Genomic DNA, 24,205 nt, shown 5'->3' on the forward strand with positions numbered 1-24,205 from the left:
ATACAGTCATTCAATCACCCAAGCTCTACCCATTCACTTATCCAGTCACCCAGGAACTACTTATGTACTCATCCAATTACTCAGGACTGCAAATGCAGTCATGCTATCACCCAAACACAAGTCATGTACTCATCTAAATAACCAGGCAGTTCCTATGCACTGATCTAATTATCTGAGTATAACTAATGCAGTCATACACAATTACCAGGACACCTATGTACACATCCAGTAACCCAGGTACTACTCAGGCACTCATGCAAACACCCTGGCACTAGGCATGCCCTTATACAATCACTCAGGCAGTACCCACACAGTCATCCTATCACTCAAGTACCACCTTTTCACTCATACAATCACCCAGGCACTTCTGATGTTCTTATCTAATCACCCAGGCACTACCCACTCACTTAACTAGAAACACATGGGTAGCAGCCATGCACTAATGCAATCACTGAAACAGTACTCATGCACTAATCCCATCTGCAAGGTGCTATGCATGCTCATAAACAAACATGGATCAGCTATGTACTATGTATGTACTCCTGCAATCATCTGGGCACTACAGTTGTACTAATGTAATCATCCAACGACAATTTATGCATATATTTAATCATTGAGGCATTAGTCATGCACTTATCTGGTGATTCGGGCACTACTCATGCACTCATTCAAAAACCCAGACTGTAGCAATATACGCATCCAAACACGCCGGCAGTAACTATGCATATATGGAAGCACCCAGGGAGTTATACTCAGAGAAGGACAGATTAGTCAATAGAATTAATTTTTGTTCAGTTTTTAGTGGAGAATGCATACATACTTCTACTATAGACCCTTTCTTTAATGCAAAAAACTATCTCCAGGATAACACATTAGTTGATGCTATTGATAAAAGAGAACGATTTTATAGAATGAAAATTGGCACTCCATTAGCGAAATGTAGAGCAAGTTACTGCAGAATAGGTGCAGGTAAGGCATAGCCAGGCCATGTATATGAATAGAATTGTCATAGTGGTTGTAGTATTCAACAACAATCCATTGATATAGTAAGAACATTTCTACATATCTTTCCAAAGCAAACTTTAAAGCAAAAAAAAGTACTTTATAAGGATGGGATCGGTACTAGGTTAGAAAGCAAATTTTGATGGACACGCACTACCTTCTTTATCAAAGAAAGTGTGCCAAAGCATATTCATTATTTCAGGATGTAAGCAGTATGCCTCTCAACAATGTGAACTCTACATTTGAGTTTCCAATATGTTAACATTCCTGCTTCATGTTTAGGAGAAAAGAATAAAGCACTTTTGTATGCTTCTGTGGTAGAGGTAGAAAAGGTTTGTTCTTTTGTGCAGAACAGGACTCTACAGAAAATGAAGAGTTGATATCATGAAGAGTTGCAGAACATGACATAGGTATTATAGTTGATTGCTTTTAAGAAGAGAGTAGAAAATGTACCACAATCTGCTCTGAAAAACCAGAGTATGTTTGTATATGTTGTGAGCACACTCTCTGCAAGATTGAAACTCGGACTGTTGACTTGTATTTTAAAACTGAATAAGAAAATAATGATAACTGAAGAAAGTTTAATGTGTACTTATTTGTAGAGGAACTTTATCTTGTCTACACAGCAAGTTATATATAAGTACTGTTACAATAAATTTGCTGATAATAACATTCCTGGTAGAGCTGTGCATAATAAGGTACTACTGGTTGCCATCCTAGAAACACTTAAGGCCCGATGTAGGTCGGTCGGTAACGGCCGAAAATCGGTATTTTCGGCCGTTACCGACCGGTATTTGAGCTTTGGTATGTAGGGACACATATTTTACAGAATCGGTAAATTTACCGATCGGTAAATTTACCGATTCTGTAAAATACCGAATCGGTATTTCTACCGATTAGGTAAATTTGGTATGTAGGTGGGACTCTTCTGAGTCCCACAAGCCTTACCGATTCGGTATTTTAGCATCAAATTCAATTTGATGTTAAAATACCGATTCAGGTGTGCATGCACATGTGCGCATGCACACCTGTGCCATATGACAGGCAGACCTGCCCTTAGGGCAGGTATGCCTGCCACATGGCCCGAACCTTTTTTGGGGGTGCTAGAGGGTGTCAAAGTGACACCCCCTGCACCCTTGTCAAAATCGGTATTTACCGATTCGGTAAATACCGACCGGTAATGCCCCATTCATTCCTATAGGCTTCAAAGCCCATAGGAATGAATGGAACACAGAATTTTACCGATTCGGTAAAAAAAACATCTGGATGGACCTACATGGCCACCCTTCATATTTACCGATTCTTAATTACCGAATCGGTAAAATTCGGTAATTAAAAATCGGTAAATGATTCCTACCTACATCGGGCCCCAAATGTTTTAAAATGTTTGAGTGAATACGTACACACAGTATAGTACCATTTTATGCTATAGTTCATATAGAGTGAAAGCAGGCAAGTTGCCACAAACAGAGTGACGGAAATGTCTAAAAGGTAGAGTAGTGTAGAGAATTAATAGTGTTTTCTCAAAATGTTTAGCAGGCTGCTCAAGAATTGTGATTGATAATGTTAGGACTGTTGGACAAAGAAGATGTTAATATCAAAGAGTTATTTGGTTTACCTTATAAATGGAACCATAACTGTGAGCATTGTGAATTCACCTCTAGCACTGCAATTAATTTGCGACTATTTCTCTGTTTGACATTACCAGATTGTAAAGCTGTGGCCTTTGAAAATTTAACCAAGAACTCTCGTCAAGATATGATCTGTTCAAACTGCAGATTAGAAATTAGGTGTATGGTATTACTCACAATATATGAGAAATATGTCATAATCATGCTACAATGATATAGAGTGGATAGTATTAAATAGAAACTGAAATTACAACATTTTGTAGCTGGACAAATTTTCATTACAAAATCAAGTTTCACAAGTATAACAAACATATTTAATGAAGGGGTTAATATACCCTCTAAACACTACACAACATATTAAAGTTGTGAAAGAAGATTGACAGAGTGCACTGATGTAGAAATGTGATTCGAATCCAGACTAATTGTCCTATTTTTTTAAATGTATATGAATTATACGTTTCTTAGACATTATTTCACCTATTAGGGACATTGTTTTCAGCAAGTTGTTAGAAATGAAAGACTCTTTTTAACTGAGGGAAAGGAATTTATAAAACTTTACAGAACTACATTATGTTAGTACAGATAAAAACTAAACAGAGGTACTATAATACCAGCAGTCTTAAGTTGCACCTAAGAAGTCCCTTCTCCACTTCACCATTGTATCTTGGTTTGATTGCCTAATATTCAAAATGAAATACTAATAAATTTTTCTTTGTTTACATTGTTTCAGGGTGCTTGACCTGTTGCAATAAAAAAGGAGCAAAATTAACCAGTATGGTTTTTCAAATTCTGCTACATTATATTTAGAGACTGTACCTCAGCTGTTACAATGGTGTTACAGTTCATGCAGAAGGTAGCAAAGCATTTAGTTGTGGTGACGTTTCACTGTTTCTTACCACTTAAGCTAGAACTTTGGGGCATATTATCAAGTAAGGGCGTTACATTATCGCCGCTTTTATCGGCAGGGAACTGCCGATAAAGCGGCGATAATGGGCTTGATAATATGCTCTATGAATTCCAATCGAAGCCAATGTTAGATGTCTTCACATCTAACATGGGCTTCGATTGGAATTCATAGAGCATATTATCAAACCCATTATTGCCGCTTTATCGGCAGTTTCCTGCCTATAAAAGCGGCGATAATGTAACACCCTTACTTGATAATATGCCCCTTTGTTTTTAGGAGTAGGAGCTTGAGGACTTGAGACTGATCATCTCTCATCTTTTTTTCCTCTATGGAATTCTAAGTTGTTCCTTTTCCTATGTTTTCAAATTGTACAACATGCTTATTGTACCACATGGATAATTTTTGCTATGACTTGAGATAATGTCTTCTCACATATGCTGTAGCTCATCACTTTATTTGTGGTCTTTGATTTACCAGATATAATAGAGAAAAAATCCCAATATATACTTGTTATGTTCATTGCAGGTTCTTCGTCAGAAGACTGTTCATGTTCAGCTGAGTCCTGCTGGTGTAAAGAACGTCAACCAGTTATTGCTCTTTCTTGGTTCTTCTCGTTACATTTTATTTTTATGAAAATAGTTTTAAAAAGTTAAATACCAGCACTATTTTTAAAATCAATCGATAAGTTTATTTCGGTCACATCGACCATAAAAGTACAAGATAAAATATGTACAACACCACTATAAAATCAATAAATAAGATAAAACAATACAGGAACAATAACGATCATTTATATACACATTACTCACAAGGTTAAGAACAATTCCTCTTATGTATCCATCATTCTATATAGTTATCGACAGGAGTCTTTACATTTGGTGCCTCTATGCCATTTGTCAGGTTATTTCGGTAGGAAGCTTCTACGTTTGTGCCACATCCCATTCAAGAAACGGGAAACGGCAAAAACGATGGGGGGATGGGTGTCATACCTTAGTACTCTAAAAGCCTCTGAACAACCCCTAAAACCTAGGATTCTACAAATAGGCATCAGCCAGTGTTTGCGTGCAACCAGGTAAACAGGGCAGAAGAAAAAGACGTGAATTTCATTTTCAAGGTTGTGCTTACATGCTGGACACTCAGTGTTTTTTTTTGCTGTCCCATTTGCTTGTAAACGACATAAGCGGAAGACTGCCCATCCTGAATTGCATGTAAAGTTTCCTTGCCAGTGCTGGATAAATCACGTCTAGGAAGTCTTCCTTTTTATAATCTTCTTTTACTTGAAGAAACTCAACTGTCAATCTACCGGCTGTTGAACTAGTTAGGAGAGACGATAGATTATAGTGCCTATAATGGCAAACCAAATCGGCCCTGGTTATTGCTGGGCAGGCTACATCCGGTGTTTCCCAAAGCTCGGGTAGACCAATCCTACTACAGATTGCCTTGATATGTGTTACATCAAAAAGTAAAGCGGAAGGTTCCCCTGGTTTACTTTGCACACAGGTTGGGGGATTATAATACATTTAAAAACAGTGGGCCTGTGTTTTTGGAAAAAGACTCTATTAAAGTCCAGAGTCAAGGATTGGAAAATACCAATGTCTGCACAGAACCTGCTTTCATTCAGGTCTTAAAACCAATAGCCACTCTATAGCATGTAGAAAGACTTATATAACAAACACCATCCCAAGTGAAAATGATATACTTTGATGCAAAATAGACATCTATTTCTAAACAGGTAAAGCAGGTAAGCACACCAGAAGAATTGAAAGTGATAACAAAAATTTATTAAAATACCTCCCACTAGGGGTTACACTCTAGAATAAAAACAATAAAAAACCATAAAAAGGTCAAAGTACTTTTGCTCAATGGCTGATATCAGTAAAGGTGCACGGTAAAGAACCCCGGAGGAGCCACCAGATCTCTCAGATTCAATTTATATAAGTCTTTCTACATGCTATAGAGTGGCTATTGGTTTTAAGACCTGAATGAAAGCAGGTTCTGTGCAGACATTGGTATTTTCCAATCCTTGACTCTGGACTTTAATAGAGTCTTTTTCCAAAAACACAGGCCCACTGTTTTTAAATGTCTTGATATGTGTTAACCACGGGATTTTCTTGGATTTCGATAAAGCCCAAACCTCCTGGAATTAATTTTTATAAGAGGCTAGTTCGGGAATTGACCATAATCTTTTCCAGTACGTAAGTGGTCATAATGCCACTTCCTCCTCAATAGCGAGTAACCCCAGGTCCATCCGAAGTGGCACCAACGGAGTACTGGCCGGAAGTCCCAACATGTTCCTCATAAAAGTATGCTCTACCTTACTAAGGTTTGTGGGCTTTTGATGCCCCCAGAGTTCCACCCCATACAAAGTGGCCGCTCTAGCCTGTACTTTATAAATTTCACTGACAGGGGCAGCTGGCTTAAACTCGCACACTGTGCATTTTTAGTATCCCTCCCACCTTTCGAGTTAACTTTAGCGCAGCCTTAGCTAGCTGAGTATCCCATTCCAGATGTTCTGTGAGGGTAATGCCAAGATACTCAAAGGTCTTCACTCTCTCCAGAGGAGTACCGTACAAAAGTGGATTGGGGTGGGTCTGCCTGGGTGGATTAAAAATCATAAATTTAGTCTTAGTTAAATTTATCTCCAGGCCTCTAAGAGCACAGAAGTTGGGGAAGCCGTCCAGGGTACGTTGGATGCCCGTTGACATCTTGGACAACAATAAAGTGTCGTCCGCGAACATCAACGCGGGCACCCAACCTGAAGCTACCCTGGGGGCATCAGTATCCTTAACTCCAAGTAGGTGGTCTATTAGCCCATTAATATATAGACAGAACAGGGTGGGTGCCAGAACACATCCCTGGTGCACCCCCTGTTTACCCGGGAAGCGTGCTGACAGATCTCCGTGCTTCCCGCACCTAACTTGAGCATAGGTTTCTGTATGGAGCCTTATTAACACATCCAAAAGATAGGATGGGATTCCCAGATCAAACAAAACCCTCCACAGTTTTTCCGTAGGGACCAGATCAAATGCAGACCTCAGGTCCACAAAGATGAGTTAGAGGCTTCCACCCTCCACTATCACCGTTTTCCAAAACAGGACCTGAAGTCTGAATATCTGGTCAGTAGTTGATGTGCTGTTCCTGAACCCAGCCTGGAAGGGACTCAAGATCTCATTTTCCTCGATGCAGGCCTGTATTCTATCTAAGATAATCCGCCCCATCAGTTTTTGAGAGTTGTCTATCAGGCTAATAGGTCTGTAATTAGACGGTAAAAGAGGGCAGCCTTTTTTATGGATTGGGACTATCTCTGTTCCTCGCCAGGTCTCCGGCAGGTCCATGCCTAGTAAAATAGCATTGAACAGGACACCTAAATATGGTGCCCACATTTTTGGCTCTGATCTATATAAGTCCCCTGGGAGCTTGTCTAAGCCAGGCGCCTTATTAGGTACTCGTTTTGCGATGGCGAGTTCAACTTCATGGGGTGTAATCTCGCAAACCCCCTCCAATCGATGCTCATGGAGGAGCTCTGTGGTTGAAGTTGATGGATCGTCATCGCCCGAGTGAGAATACAAGGCACCAAAATGGGCTTCCCAAGCTGCAGGTGCTATATTAGGTTCTGTTGCTGGTCTTGCCTCCCTTCCCCCAGAACTAGCTATTGCCCAGAAAGATTTCAAATCCTTGCACTTAAGTGCAATTCTGAGGTCATCCCATCTATTGGCTTCCAAATTTTGCTTTTCTAATTTGATAACCTGCTTATAGTTAAGCCGACATTGCTTGACCCAAGGCTTATCCTTTGCCTTCACAGCATTTAACAAATCTAGTTTGGCTTTGCGGCAGTTGGCGTTGTACCAAGGATGAACTGGGACCGGTTTCACCTTTTTATTTCCTTCCCGGTAAAACACATGTTGCAGTTCAGAGGTCAACTCTTTGTGTATTTGTACAGGCCTATCATCCAGCCCTGTTTTCGTAGTCCTTGAACCAACCTCACCCATTTCTCTTAGACATGGCACAGCCTGCTGGTATATATGAGCTCATTTGGTTGGGGAACCCTGTATATGAGGCCATTTCACTCTCCGCCTGTTGTAAGTTAGCAAGAGAGGATGTTGTGTTAAAGTGGGCATCGGTACAGGGTTGGACAGGCCCCAACTCCCTGGTTTTAGTATCATAACTAGGGCGTTGTGGTCATTATCCATCCTTGGGTCGATCTGGAAATCCAGAACCCTATCCCATGTTCTGGATTTAACCAGAATAAAATCTATAATCGAATTTTGCCCTTCTCTATTGAAGGTGGCACTGCCAGGTCTATCCGATTCTGTCCTCCCATTGCATGCCCTCAGAGAGAATGATAGGGTTAGCGAGTTTATTTGGAGGACCAGCGGCGTCCATGCTCTAAATGGTGGGATCTGGGGCACCGGGATAAGCCAATACTGGTCCTCATCGTCTATACCATCTGAGCTTGCTTTGATAAGGGGATCAAACTGGCAATTAAAATCGCCCACTATTATTAGTATAACCGCCGGGTCAAGAGTTGCAATAAACACCTTTAATTGATCTACTGTTCCAGATTCCTGTCCACACTGCGTTGGTCTTGAATATATATTGAACAGGGCAATTTGCATGTTATCTTGTAATGTCAATAGTACACATTGTATATCCAAAGAGTTTGTTGGCAGCTGCTCTGCTCTGGCACCTAGGTGGGTACCCACCCAGATGCTAAGGCCCCTGCCCTTCTTTGTGGCCAAGATGCTAAAAGTGGCAAAGCCTTTCCTCTGAGTTTCTTCCAGGGCCCACGTCTCCTGCATTAAACAGACATCACACTTATCAACAAACGAGCCCCAGTCTGGGCAGGATAATTTATTTTTTATCGCAGCCAGATTCCAAGAGAGGATTTTGATATTTCCATTAACCTCCCGTCCTAGGGTTTTCGTTTGTGCCAAAGTGCGAATATCGGCCCCAACTAGTGAGCCGTCACTGAGCATCCCCGCCCTGCTAGGGTTAGGCTCATTCACCCTCAGAGTTTCGTCATGGGCACGTCCCGTACCTGTAATAGCTTTGTCACTGCTTGGACACTCCTGTGTTCCTAGGGCATGGACACTAATCAGTGCGTCAGCATACTTGCTCCTGCTACCCACGCTTTCCTTTCCCATGTTTAACTGTAGGGCACTCACTCCCCCCCGAGGACTAAATAGGGTGATAGAGGATTAATTTGCCTCAAAAACCTTCCCTGACTTCTGTTGGGCCCTGTTCATTAGCATTGAGGAATCGGGACGAAATTCTCCTCGGGCGTCAGTCCACTTGGTCCAGGACGCTAAATCTGTTGTTACAGGGGAACATAGCCAGTGTAGGTATATAATTATTGACTCCCTTCCAGTTTGCATCTCCTGCCTGTACAGTATGGCCTAAGCTGTCCCACTCACCCAAGGTCTGCCCTCTCCTATTAAAGTTGAAATTAATAGCAGTAGCTGGGTAGAAGTAGGTTAAGGGGAGTGATTTGATTTGGGAAGCAGAGCGTGCTGAATCCCATTTACAAATGTGCTCAACAGCCCATCTGTTCCTAAAGTTAATTACAATGCAGTCGCTCTTGAGGTTTTTCTCCTGAGGCCCCACCCAATCCACTCTTCGAGCAAAAAGAATTTCGCTGGATACCTGATTGGGAAGTGGCCTATTGGAGTTCAGCCAATGGACGCATTTATTTTTAAGCTCACTATAATCCTCCATTTTCCCCTGGCTCAACACTGGAACCCCAGCAAGGACCACAGCATACGGTATAGACTCGGGGGGAAGGTCTATACATGGTAGTGTCTTCTTGATTACATCATTGGTTGTGGTGCTATTTACTGGAGGATCTTGATTCTCAGGCACCCCCCCCCGTTTACCACACTTCTACTCGTAGCTATGGCATTAGTTACAGCATCATTGTTTGGCAAAGTTAAAGGATTATTTAACAGTGCCGCGGGGGCTGTTTCAACAACATTCTTAGGTACAGCCGAGAATAGGGAGTTTGGAACTACATTAATTAGCCTAGACATCTTGTCTAAATTTCTAGTCCCACCTGTGACCCTCATGCCATCCTCAACCTGAGCAGAAGCGAGCAATGACTCAAGATGCGTAAGTCTATCATCGATTGATTTTAGTCTATCATGTAAAGGGAGACATGTCTTCGTGAATATAGTTTCCAGTTTGACCCAAAAGTCTGCTCCAAACTCTGTGGGAGGCAAGTCCCCAGTGCTTACGGTAGCAGTGGCCATTTTTTCAATGGGCCGACATGTTTCGGGGCTGGTTTCGCTTCTTCTCACTGGGCTTTCCCCCACACTACTGCAGTTCTGAATTTTCACTTTCCTATTTTTCAGTGGGGCTCCACCACGCTTCCTTTTAACTATTGTCTTTGGGGCACAATGTTTGGCCACCACTTTAGAACTCGATGCAGACCGAGTTTGCAATCTCAAGATTGGTTTTCCTGGGAGCTCTTGAATTTGCGAGGAAGCACGTAGATCCATTAAAGTGGCATCCCTACTACCAGAAGTGCTTGGCTGGTCTCCGGCAATTTGTAGTGACTGGCTGCCCACACCGGCGTGGCATAAAGAGACACTTTCTATCGCTGTTTGTTGTTCTGGTGACGGCGCATGGGCCAGCCTACCCATGGACGACCATTTATCGAATGCAGAATCCAGTGATAGTCTCTTTTCAATTATTTCAATTTCGTGTGCCAAGAGAGAGGATGCCATGATTAAAAATTGATCCAAGGTGCCCACAACTGACCCGCCTGATATAGACTTCCCTCCCTTACCAGCCTTGGCGGTAGTCATAACTTATTAATATTGGAAAGCAGCTGCTCCACTGATAAATTGTCTAAATGGTGCCACTAGCGATATGAACGCTAAAGATGGACCGGTTATTCAGCATACAAGTACTGACCTTCAACCATGGACTGGAATAACGATGTAAAGGGGGGGCCCGTCCCGTCCTCGTCCGTGCTCAAACGGGCCCGCCCTTGGCCCGGGCTTCACCCGCGCGCGTCCCGTGTAGCGGGGGCCTCGAGCTGCTTTGTAGTGCAGGAGGGCAGGGCAGTAGAATTCCCCAGGTGAGTGTGCTCAAGGGCTCCAAGAAAAAAACCCTTCCGATGGCAGGCGATCCAGCAGCAAGTCTGCGAGCCGCTTTGTAGTGCAGGAGGGCTGGGCAGTAGAATCCCCAGGTGAGTGTGCTCAAGGGCTCCAAGAAAAACACCCTTCCGATGGCAGGGGATCCAGCAGCAAGTCCGCGTCTGCAAGGGGGTCCCGGGATGCGGGGGGCGCGAGCCGCTTTGTAGTGCAGGAGGTCGGGGCAGTAGAATCCCCAGGTGAGTGTGCTCAAGGGCTCCAAGAACAACACCCTTCCGATGGCAGGCGAACCAGCAGCAAGTCCGCGGCTTTTAAAATCAGTTTAGATGACAATCCTTAGTTTGATGAGAGTTTAGTAGTTAAGTTCTATTTGTTAGTTTTGATGTTGAAAGTAATTTTTTGAAACTGTTGTTTTTTATATATGTGTTGTTAGAATAAAGTTAAACCAATATGTTACTAAACAATTAGACTCAAGGTTTTTATCAAATATGTCTATATATCTTTTTTAGACTTTGTCATTTGTATTTGTGACTAGTGACTTCATCGCGACCTCTGGTATTGTGAAGAGGGAAAATGCATTTTTGATGTAGTTTTTTCGACAAATTAATAGAAAGGGGAAAGTTAAATCAGTATCTTAGTTAACAGGAACACTGAAATGTTATCTAAAATATGTTGATATATGTGTTTTGCACTTTCTCAAAAACACGTGGTATTCACAGTTAGTTCTTGGCAATTGCTACATCATTATAAAAATCCAAAGTATCTTGAAATTAGATGATTAATGTTCTTTTTAAATAAATAGATGACAAATACAATAGCGAGTGGTGCACCATGCAGATGTACTGTTCAATGACTAATTCTGGAAAACAATTACATTGAGGTTATAATTAGGAAATAGAATTAAATAAAATCTTAGAAATTCACTGAAAAAAACAAAGATTACAGGGATGTTATAGTTAGAATTACGATATAAAAAAATCTTAGAAATGTACATGAAAAAAACCAAAGGTTATAGAAACGTTATAGTTAGGCTGACATTTTACTTGTACAAAACCAGAGAAATTCAGCAGTTATAGTTAGCTAAGCTCACTGTAACTCGCGCCTGCCACAATGTACTGTTCATGACCTCACATATTACTTCACTCATGACATGGCCAGTGGCATCACTGATGACTTGTCAAAATGTTGCTTTAATTTCGAGGTCTTGAGGTCCTTCCTGAATTCAGTCCCACAAACTTTGGAGAAAGTGCAAAAATAAAGTGATCAGATGTACTATTCTAACAAATTCCACAAATATTAGAGAAAATACATAAACTAAGGTGGTGTATTTACTATTCTAACTCTGTGCCAACAAGCATTGGGGAACATGGATTTATTCTGAGGGTATCAGGTTTACTATTCTAACTCTACTCCCACAAACATCGGAGAAAGTGTATAATGTTGAAAGGAGGGTGAAATTTCATATTATTATAACTCCAATACAGCAAAATTGAGGAAAATGCATTAATTTTGAGGGAGTCAGATTTACTTATCTGACTTCAGTCTCAGAAACAATGGGAGAAATGCAAAAATCAAAGTGGTGAGATTTTCCATTGTAGCTCTGCACCAACAAACATTTGAGAACAGGCATTCATTTTGAGGGTGTCAGGTGTACTATTCTGATTGCAGACCTACAAACAATGGGCAAAGTGCATACTTCAAAGGGGTGGCATGTACCATTCTAACTCCATTGCTTTAAACATTGGATAACTAGAATGTATTTGGGGATAGAGAGCTGATATTCACTATGCTTACTCTAGCCCTACAAAAATTGGAGGAAGTGCTTAAATGAAAGGGGTCAGATTCAGACCCACTAACATTGGAATACTCTATAAGGGACACAGTGAAAACACACCACAAGAGGATCCCACACCAGTTTAGAAAACATAGAGTACTTGTTAAAAAATAAAGCAAGACCAAAATGACAAAAATCCAATTAGTAGATCTGAAGATATGCAGGTTTAAATATATTAGGAAAATTGTGTAAAAACACACAAAGCGCCAACTGTGGGTATCTGGTCGCTCAAAACCGGGACAAAGTCACATATTCAGGCCAACCGTGCTGGAGCATGGGCCAGCTACAAGCACCTCATTAGCCCACTGAACAAAGCACCTTAAATTCTGGTTTGTCAAGCATTGAATGGGTCATTGTCGAAGATGCGTTGTGCAGCAGGAAGGATGCGTCGGTTCCTAGATACGGGGAGGTTGGGGTGTGAGATCCTGCATCATCATCAAAGATCCCGTCAATGAGGGCTTACTATGTGAAGTGTAAAGAAAAACCAAAGGTGATGATGGACGGAGCGTTGACAATACAAACACTCAACCCCAGTCAACTGATCTGGGTTTAATCCATCACCGTTCTTTAGCTCACTCCGCCACCCCAGTTCAGACATGGCCATATGCAAATCAGTCTGACCCTGTGCCTCATGGGAACAGTCCAGCCCGAACTGCCAAGCCATGTCTTCCCTGGACCGGAATCAAGCTTCCCAGGACCGGTTTCTGGCATTACAGCCGTCTTCAGCCAGGCTTGCTTGACTCCAGTGGCAAAGTGAGCAAGGATACATTGAGCAGTCGGAGGATGCGTCGGTTCTGAGGTGCTGCAAACTTTTCCCCTTTTTATCCAGGAAGGGGAGTAACTCAGCCCTTAGCTGGAATAAATCTCCAGCGATGTTCAGGGTGAAAAGGGGTTGGATTGAAGTTTATGAGTGTACACACACATAAATGTGTGTGGTTGCTCCAACCCCTCTAGGACATCCCCCGCTGCTATGGAAGGTCATTTCCCACATATGCAAAAGAAACAATTGATGGACGGAATGCTGGACAGTGCAAACATTCACCCCCAGTCACAATGATCTGGGTTAAATCCATCATTCTTTTGCTCACCACATCACCCCAGTTTGGACCCAGTCATATGCAAATCAGTCTTGACCCTGTTCCTTGTGGGAACAGTCCAGCCTGAACTGCCAAGCTAGGTCCTCCCTGGACCGGAAACAAGCATCCTGGGGCCAGTTTCATGGCATCACCCAGGTTAGCTTGAAGCCAGTGGTGTAGTGAGCACGGGACCCACGTCTGGGCAAACCCTTCCCACTTAGGGCGACATATGCAAAAGAAACTATTGATGGACGCAATGCTGGCTAATGCAAACATTCACCCCTAGTCACAAGGATCTGGTTAAATCCATCATTCTTTTGCTCACCACACCACCCCAGTTTCAACCCAGCCTTATGAATGGGATTTACTACTACTGCTGCTTACTGTGCACTCTGAAATCCGTATTTATGCCTGACAGGGATCCGTTTGTGAATCTTGGAATACATAACAAAAGTGAGTATGGTTGCAAAACTGTGTTTATAACTGATTTCACCTTTGAAAATATTTACCATTGTCTTTACTCATAGATAAAAATCAAGTATTGAATTGTGAACCTTCAAATTTGAAACAGTGCCACTGTATATTTTAGAACTATTCTGGCAGACCACCACTGACCAATTATGCCATTATGTATGCTGTTTTAGAACGATGTCAGAGTACAGCAGTTTTCCAGGTATGTTTTAGACAATGATGGTTACTGGGGTGTGTACACACCCGAAAGCTTTTAAAAGAAGGTTCAAACTTTGAAACGAGAGAGGTTGACTCCCAGTTGTGGCTGTCACTGAAAAGTACGGGTGGTGTGGGGGGCGGGAGAAGGCTTGGGGGTAGAAAAATAAATAGAATTACTCGCCGTTACAGCAATGTTGTGATTGATCTGTGTACCATGGTTCCGCACTCAGATGGGGACTTTGAGCCTGTGCATGTTTTCTATGAAACAGCTGTACAATACAGCTGGTGGAGAACATGCAAAGTGTGCATGACTGTTTGGCTGGCCCAAGATGGATGGCCAAACGATCATGCGCACTTAAGTGCCCCAACCACTCCTCCCCTGCTCGCTGTGACTACAGCTCAGCCCCACCCGCAAACCTCCCTCGGTAAGGAAAAATAAAATGATAATCACATTGCGTAATTATCATTTTGTTTTTATTTTTTCCACTGCTCAAAGAGAGGGGGCGGCGATCCTCTGACTTAGCACAGGAGCCTCTGCTGGCTCCCCAGACATCAACAGGTAAATATGTATAGGCTGATATCTGACTGCACCTATTTTCTAATACTTTTATTTGCTGTTCAATGATTCTGTAATTTTGAGACCATAGTTCTTTTTGGCACATATCTTGTATTTCTGTTCGAAATATTGATGGCAGGGCAGCAGGTTGTTTTTCAATAATCAAATTGATAACTATATCACCGGTTTTTGCTGCAAACATCAAACTACAATGCACGCTCGCAAAACAGATGATTTTATTTAAACACACTAGTTTATAAATGTAGATGTTTAATTTAATTTCCTCTCTCCAGAACAATAAAGGAAATCACCAACCTCGTGCGAATTACATTGTACTGTGAAAAAGCGACGGAAACTCATAGGAGCATTTTTTTGTCTCAAACACAATAATTTTAGCCCTAATCACTAACTATGCTTTTCTTTTACAGAAGCAGTATGGTTTGGGGGGAAAAGGAATAAAATTGCTTTTAAAGTACAAAAATAATTATGAACCACTTGAAATGTAATGTCTGTGTTTTATTTCTCATCAGAATTCATTAGTGTGTAACATCAATAATTTAGCCCATCATTTGCCAACACTGACTTGGCTCAGTAGTTCAATCATGTAACCCTGTAAACTCGCTTTCCATTAAAATGAATGTTGCTGACAGAGTATCTAGAGAGATTCTTTATTAACTAAGGAGATACTTCATTTATCAACATTTTTATAGTGGGAGTTTGGGGTCACAGAAAGAAGCCCAGGAGTCAGAGTAATTTAAAGGGGGCTTGAAATCAGTCCAAAGGCTTGTGTGGAATTACGCGCATTCTGTAGCCATCCTTCACTGGCATGACACGCGCAACTCATGACTCCGCATCCAGGAAGCAGGCAGGGTCACCTGCAGAGAACCCAATGACCCGTTCAGATGCAAACTTCACTCATCTTCATAAAATTGTGAAAGATGCTGCAGGCACAAAATGAGAGCCCTGAATATCTTTTCAAAGTTCTAAAAAAAATGTTCTCAGTATTTTAGTGGAGCACGATTCTCGAGTATATGTTTCCATGTTATATAGTCTGTGGTTTTAATGCCTGTATTGGCCTGCTAAAAACAGGGCACAAGTCGGGGGTACATGCGGGTACATGCCGTCCACGCACTATTTTCACAGGGTGGATACCGTCCCCCCAGGCAAGATGTTGGGCCCCACAGAAATATGCTGAACTTTCAGACACCAGGACACGTTCAGCAGCCCCTGTAGGATGTCTGCTTTCAATTCCCAGCTGCAACCTGCGGGCACGAGGGGGGCTTTTTTTTCACCTCTAGCTGGACCAAAGATAAAGGCCGAAGTAAAGGGGTCATCAGGCCTCATTTTGATTGGGTATTCTGACTGGATGCGGCCTGGAACCTCACACTCAAATGTAAAAGCAATGGAGGAGAAACAAAAGCACACAGCTTGTTATCTCTTCACATGCACTTTAGAGAGGCATGCTTTTGGCTTTCTTCAGTCCCTGTATATAAGTGCTTGCACTGTAAGAATGTCAGATGTGTTGATCTGTCCCAGTATTTGCACAAATAATTATTTCAATAGCACTATTGTATTTCTTTTATAGCGCTACGCATCCCAATGCACGGTGTCAGAGTGCTTTACGTAAAACATACAATTATACATTGAAAATAAATCATGAATATACGCAAATCAATGTACAAGATGTGTTACATGAGACAATGAGAGTTACATGGTGTAGGAGTCACAAGCCCTTCATAAATTGTAATTCTTCTAATAGAGCACAGTGAACTATGAGCTACAAGTAACAAAAGGTTTTCTGTGTTCAAAGCAGTAACCCACTTACTTATCTACATAAAATAAAAATCTGTCATCTGCTTGTTACATGTTGTGCTTTGCAGGAGACACATTAACCTTCTATACTACTTTGATTCAAACCTTAGATTGGTTTGATTTACTCCCTACCGTTGTTAACATGATTTGATTTATGATTACTTGTAAGGAAATATCACACTGGCAAAACATATAGGTGACAATTTTGTTTAAAGACATCTTTAAGTATGTCCTAGGGCAGTTTTAGCTCACTCTTCACCATAATTAAATGAAATCAAAAATCAGTATGTAAAAAACCCAAATCTGTATATACATTGAGAGGCCATGGGTCAGTTCTCTTCATCCATTGGTCTGGTCAATGTTAATTCACATTTTGCTTTCAACCACTGCAGCATACAGCATGGAGCAATGGGTTAGCTTACTTCATCGAGTGGCTGCCTTGTGATGTGAATGGCAACATTTTGCCTGATTGCACATAAACAGCCACCTAAAAAGATGTGCACTTCAGTGCCAGATTTAGTAGACCAACAGTTTATTTTTCCAGTGCTTTTTACTCTTAATTGTTTATCGTCTTTTATTTTTTTGTCATTCTTGGGTGTTAAAAATATGTCTTCAACCTACAGTAATTCAAAATCAAATACAACCTTTTCTTTGCATCAGAAAGAATCCTGTTTTCCTGTAATGTGTATTATGAGGACATAGTTTTTTTTATACCTGTTCGAAGTTCACATTTGCTTATGAGGAAGAACCCATGCTGATCTATTAAAATATTTGCAATTGTTATATTTTGTATTTAAAATTGCTATTGCAAGCATATGGTGCTATGCCTACTTGTCATTTTTTTTTCTTGTTTCTTTTTGTGGCATATCCTTGCAGTAATACAAAATAACCACCTCACCTGCTTGCTGAGGCCACACTCATTGCCTGTGCCTGTTCGTCATATATTCAATGAACAATGAAACATAGCAACAAGTTTAAAAAGGCGTACTTCTCACTCCGTTCATTTTATGATATATTCCAAAGAGTGCATCACTACTGCATGCATTAATGTGCCAGTGGGAGATGGCAGAAAGTAAACAGTGCTCATCAGGGCACTCTGTACCTTCCGTTCCTGATCCTGCTTTTCCTACTTCCGAGGCCTGGAGTCTCCAGAGCAGTGTTAGAGGTCGCCAAGGGCAAGCCAGGGGTCAAAGATGAGACTTCTGGCAACTCCTAAATGCCATCCATGTCTCTACCTTTCACTGGTGAAGATTCATCATTTTCCTACTCTTCTTTTTCATAAGTCCCCTTCGGCACACGTACTCCCTCTTTCCATGACATTCCCCCATTAATTGTGACTCCTTTATATTTTATTTTCTTGGCTGCTCTTCATCATTCTGTTTTTTTATGTTTGGCTCCTCTGTTCTATCTTTGTTCTAATTCATTCTACTAGCTCAGAAACAGAGGAAAGAATACCACAACCATGTTTGTTTCTTTTTTATTTCCTTTATTTCTGTAATTAATTTTCATCTCCTATTTTTTATCAGGAGCTACCGGTAGTTGATATATATTTTCAATATTCTGAACCTAGCACTTGATTCCAAGTGACCTGCATTTTTTTAAATGGAAGTCATTAGATCTTGCTGAAATCCCCTTTCTTCACCTTGATGCTTGATGGATTTCCAAGTTGAATTTTCATCAGTTGGTTTTCAGCAGTCTATAGTTTCACAACATTGATGCCCTGCCAACAAAATGGTACTGTCCATATAGGTGTAGTTTTTTTAGGATTTATTAGGGGTCTTCATAAGGCATGAACCGTTTAGGAGAAGCAATTGAGTGCTATACAGAGTGTGGAACAAGGTGTTAACAGTACATGTTTACAGTAAAACATAAAGTACTATGGGGCAGATTTACAAGCCCCTTGCGACACTTTTACGCCGCCGTTGCGGCGTAAAACTATGAGCCACGTTGTGACTTATTTACAACGTGACGCATCTAGGCAGATGCGTCACATTGTAAAGCCCTGCGCCACATGAAACCTGCGTCAGGTTTCATGTGGGCGTTCTGTCGCAGGAGGGGCGTTCCCTCGCAAGAAAGCCCCGTAAAACTGACGCAGTGAAATCTACAAGATTTCACTGAGTCAGTTTTACGACGATGCTGCGTCAAATTCTTACGCCTGCTTGAAGCAGGCGTAAGGAGTGAGGCACCATGTTGAGTATGGGCAGCCCCTGTGCATTGCAGGAGTTGCGTCACTCTTGCGACGCAACTCCAGCAATGCACTGCCCGTGCGCCTCAAGATGCATCACGCATCTGCCCCTCCTTGCACCATGCTGCGCAGCATTGTAAATGTGACGCTTCTTTGGTGGCGCAAGGGGGGGGATTACGTGACGCATCTGTTCTGGCGCATCCCTGCTGATTTGCAGAGATGCGCCAGAAGACGTAAATATGCCCCTAAGGGTAGCAAAAACTCAAATGTGTTCTGTGAGGAGAATATGACTTTGGTTAATTTAGTCATGCGGAGCGTGGATGTAGAAGTAACTAGAGTGGAGTGAGTTGTGGGGGGCATAGTGCACGGTTCACTGCAAGAAGAATATTGATCAGGGTTCCTTGCAAGAGTTAATTTTTAGGAGCAATGAGGGGTGAGTATCAATTTAGATGAAAAAGGATTTGCTTAAAGAATGAGTGCATCTCTGCATTTTATGGGGGTAGGGTGAGTATAATTTTCAGGAGGTTGTCAATTTTAGGGTATTAATTAGTTTTGCGAATGGCTGTGGATTTGTGTTGTCCCTTGCTATGTCTGACTGCAATGTGCTGAACAAATTTCATATGTGGGGGGGTGGATGAGTGGGAACCGAGCAGCAAGTCAGTAGAGAATTTCTCCAATTTAGCTAAGGCACAGTGGCCTATAATTAATGTTCTGTGGTGTAAATTCAATTTTTTTAGCAGGATTAATTAGTACCAGTGGTTTCTTGTCTCTGCCTCACTATACTGATTTGAGACATGTGATGAGATCTCAGGGAATCCTGAACAATAAAGTAATCATATGCTTTAGAGAAAACAGAGAAGGAAGTAGTATTAAATATATTAGGAAAGGAAGACTTTAGCATCATGGATACATTTAACTGAGAATAAGCATTTTGCATGACAGGAGGCAGAGGCCTGGGTTCCAGATTTAGAAGGGGACTTGTTACTGAGGTGAATGCAAAAGAGGAGGGTTCTTAGGTCTGGAAGGAAGTTCCAAGAGGAGGTGGGTGCTCCAAATAATGTTTTGTTCAATGCTTGAAAAGTCAAACATCTGGATGTTACCTCACATAAAGAGTTTTTGCTTTCTTAGACCACAAGATATAGTGAGCACATTCAATAGATAAGGATTTGAATTATTAACCTTGTAAATGAGGCAGCAGATCTTAAATGTAATCCTCACTTAGATAGGTAACCTCTGTAGTTCCTTGTGGGTGACCTAGATGTGATCAAACTTTCTGAATGAGAGCGAATGAGGTCCGAGGTGAGGACCAAGGTAACCCAGTGAGAATTACATTGCTGAAATCTAATCAAGAGGTGATTGACCCATCCTCATCAGTTTTCATGTGTGCAGAGATGGAATATGCTTTATATTTCGCAGGGTAAGTAGATGAAAGTTGGCTCATTTAAAAATTCTGTTGATGTGAGGAATTCAAGAGAAAGCATAATATTTAGGGTGAAACTCAGAGATCTTGCAGATGTAGAGAGAGAAAGAGTGAAACCAACTACCTTGAGTTTTTTAGTCGATGCTCTGTCGAACATGCTTCTTTTTAAAGATAATTGAAGGAATTGAGTAGATTTAGTACCGGAAAGCTGTTTGTCATCCAGGCCTGGAATTTTGTGAGGATGTTTTTTAGGATATAGACCTCATGAGTGAATAAAGTTTTGATGCAGACATGGGTGTATCCCACCTACTGATGGATGGACAGTCCCATCCCCTCAAACACCAAACTCAGATGCTCAAAGTTTGGAAGCCACTATGGAGCCCCAGGGTACACCACATGACTTTGCTGCCTTGTTTGAGAAGTGTGCACGAGTTGTGACCATTTAAAAACAATTGGCCAAAACAAGAGTGAATCAACTCAAGTCTTGGCCATTGAAACCCAGGTGGTTTATTGAAGTTAGTATTAACTTCTTGTAGTCAATTTATTGAAGCCCCATGACCGGTCAAGAAGAAGAAAAAGACTGGAGCTTGCTTTATCCAATTTGCAGTGTATATCAGCCAGCATTTTTGAAGTTGTGATATCAGTACTCTCTCCGATGTGGAAAGCAGACTGTTATTCCACCAGCAGTTACTTGTTGATGTAAGTTATTAGTTGGTTGGATACACACTTCTCTATTGCTATTTTTAGCCAGGACAGGTTGCAGATATGCATGTAGTTGGAGAAGAGATTGTGGTCCTCTGACCTCATGGTCAGTGAACCCTACTCTCCTCTCGCACAGCTCCATTTCTGCGCCGCTGCCCCAGCACCTCTCTCTGGTAGGTGTTCGAGGTCCTCCTCCACCCGCAGGCTCCTGCCTGCGCCTCATCCCTGGTGGTAAAATGGGAAAGCATTGCTCTTCTGCTGGTCCACTTGGCCAGCCTTCTCTGTTTTCTGCCTCGGTCTGTCTATTTCTGTCTGCCTTTTATACTTTGTTATTCTTTTTTGTGCCTTGTTGTTTAATTTTTTGCCATGATGTGTCCCTCTTGCCATTTCTTGCCCTGTTGTGTCCCTCTCGCCCCTGCTGCCCCTACAGCCCCTCCCCCCTTGCTGGTTCCTGCTCCCGCCTCCCAGCTGCATTTTTCTCCCCCATTCCCTATTTAATGGTTGCTGCTGACCAGTTGCACAGCAGCTGTGCGAAGCGGGCATGTCGCTGGTGCACTGAAGGCGCACTGAAAGGCAAGCCCGTCTGCGCCTATCCGTGACCTGATCACGACCAGCGCCAGGGACGCTGGTTCTCTGACCACCCACCGATACGACTCAGCAGCCCTCCACGTACTCAACCCTGGAAGGAACAACAACTGCCAGCTGTCCACACCGAACAGCACCCATGGCAGTTCTCCTGCTGACACTGCCAAAAAACCTTCACCAACCTCCGCACCCTCATGACCACAGCCCTCCTGCTGGATGCAAGCGCACCCAAACCCCTGAGATGCATCCTCTTCAATGTACGCTCCCTGCAAAGACACGCATTAGAGATCTGCGACCTCCTTGATACCATCTCGCTAGATGTCGCCTTCTTCACGGAAACCTGGACCAACTCCACCTCTGCCCCCGACATCACTACTGCCATCCCTGACGGATACAAGATCCAGAGGAAGGACTGCCCAACCACCCAGGAGGAGGACTCAACATCACGCACAAGAACCCCCTCCTACTCACCACTTCCAGCACTAACCACCCCCCGTACCCCAGGGAATACCTCCATTTCCAGCTCCAGCCCAGCCCCAGAAGGACCCTACATGGCAACGTCGCCTACAGACCTCCCGTAACACTAACTGCGCTCACCACAACCATCACCAACCTCATCGCGCCCCACGCCATTATCTCCATGGACTACATACTGCTTGGAGACTTTAACTTCCACCTCAACAACCTCAGCGACCTTAACTCCACCGACCTCATGGACAGCCTCGCCAACATTGGACTGAAGCAGCTCATCACCACACCTGCCCACAAGGCAGGACTCACCCTCGACCCCATCTTTTCAGGTGGGAACAACATCCACTTCAGCCACACCACACAACCACCCTGGATGGACCACAACTACGTACACTTCTACTTCAACAAAGCCACCGCTCACAAACCTACACCACGCCCTCCGTAAAGGAACTGTATCAAGGTCACTTTGGAGCACCTAACTTCACCCTCAACCATGATCCCGCTTCCACCACACCCGACGTCAACTCTACAGCCAACAAACTTGCTCCCCTCCACCACTCTGACAGACAGCACCTCATGAAATCTGCCTGGATCACCACCAACCTCCGAGAATCCAGACGCACCTGCAGACATCTAGAGAAATTATGGAGAAACAGCAAAGACCCGGAAGATCAGACCACCTACAAGAATGCAATGACAGAATACCACCAACGCATCAGAGCCACCAAAAGGACCTTCATCCATGACAAAATCCTCACCAACTCCAGCAACTTGAAGGAACTCTTCAGCATCATCCAGGAATTCAACAAACCCTCCTGCGAAGCCTTAGACATCACACCTTCCCAGGACCTCTGCAACAAACTGGCTACTCCTTCCACCTCAAAATCAAGTCTCTCTATGACAACTTCAACGAACAGACACCAGAAACCGTACCCACAACTACCTCCAGCAACGCCAGCCAGTCTACCATCTCCGCATGGACCCCGGTCACCACCGAAGACACCGCCACGACCATGAAGAGCATTCACTCAGGAGCCCCCATGGACCCCTGCCCGCTGCACATCTTCCACAGAGCCGCCGCCATAGTACCCGAGCTACAATGCACCATCAATGGCACCTTGGAATCCGGCACTTTCCCCAACTACTGGAAACATGCAGAAGTCAAGCCCCTCCTCAAGAAGCCCTCTCCAGACCCGACAGACCTAAAAAAACTACGGACCCATCTCTCTCCTCCCCTTTGTGGCTAAGGTCACTGAGAAGATCATCAACATCCAGCTAACAAACTTCATCTGAGCCAACTCCATCCTCGACTCTTCCCAATCCGGATTTCACAGCAACCACAGCACCAAGACCGCCCTCCTCGCCAGCACAGATGACATCTGCACTCTCCTTGGCCAGGGCCACACCACGGCCCTCATCCTACTAGACCTCTCTGCAGCCTTCGCCACCGTCTCCCACCACACTCTCACCGCCAGACTCCACAATGCCGGCATACAGGGGACCGCCCTCGACTGCTATTTCCTCACCAGCCTAACCCAAAGAATTAGACTCCTGCCTTTCCTCTCCGAACCCACAGAGATCAACTGCGGAGTACCCCAATGATCGTCTCTCAGCCCCACGCTCTTCAACATCTACATGGCCCCCCTCGCCCCCATTGTCAGACAGCATGGAATCAGCATAGTACCCTATACCGACGACACCCAGCTAATCCTCTCCCTCACAAAGGATCCAGACACCACCAGACTCAGCTTCCAGGAAGGAATGAAAGAAGTTGCATCCTGGATGGGCAGCAGCTGTTTCAAGCTCAACTCGTAGAAGACAGAAGTCCTCGTCCTCGGGCCCATCCCCTCCGCATGGGATAACACCTGGTGGCCCACCGCCCTTGGCAACCCTCCCACTCCCATGGACGATGCCCAGAACCTCAACATCATACCCGACTCCTCCCTCACCATGACCTGACAGATCATTGGCATCTCCTCCACATGCTTCAACACCCTCTGCATCCTTCCATAAAGACCATCACCCACGCAGCTATTACAAGCAGACTGGACTAGGGAAACACCCTCTGCGCGGGCTCAACAAATTCCTGCTCTGTAAACTCCAGACTATCCAGAACTCTGCTGTCAGACTCGTCCTTGGCATCCCACGAAACAAACTCATCACCCAGCACCTACGAGACCTCCACTGGCTCTCCGTCAAGAAGAGAGTAACCTTCAAGCCACTCACTCATGCCTACAAATCCTTCCACAACACCAGACCAC

General features: G+C 43.3%; 1 protein-coding gene across 3 annotated transcripts in view; it reads left to right on the forward strand.

The window, feature by feature from the left end:
• CCDC178 (coiled-coil domain containing 178) overlaps window positions 1-24,205 on the forward strand; it is a 1,259,352-nt gene that overhangs the window by 1,198,532 nt on the left and 36,615 nt on the right. For 2 of the 3 annotated variants that reach the window (XM_078685671.1, XM_078685672.1), the window contains exon 21: window positions 4,066-4,200. The exons of the other annotated variant lie outside the window; for it this stretch is intronic. In XM_078685671.1, coding sequence (XP_078541797.1) covers window positions 4,066-4,173 — 108 coding nt within the window. In that variant the 3' untranslated portion in view covers window positions 4,174-4,200. Of the gene's footprint in view, window positions 1-4,065; window positions 4,201-24,205 lie in introns of those variants that run through there. 3 annotated transcript variants of the gene reach the window in all.

The sequence above is a fragment of the Lissotriton helveticus genome, chromosome 4_1, assembly GCF_964261635.1.
Source record: "Lissotriton helveticus chromosome 4_1, aLisHel1.1, whole genome shotgun sequence".
NCBI lineage: Eukaryota > Metazoa > Chordata > Amphibia > Caudata > Salamandridae > Lissotriton > Lissotriton helveticus.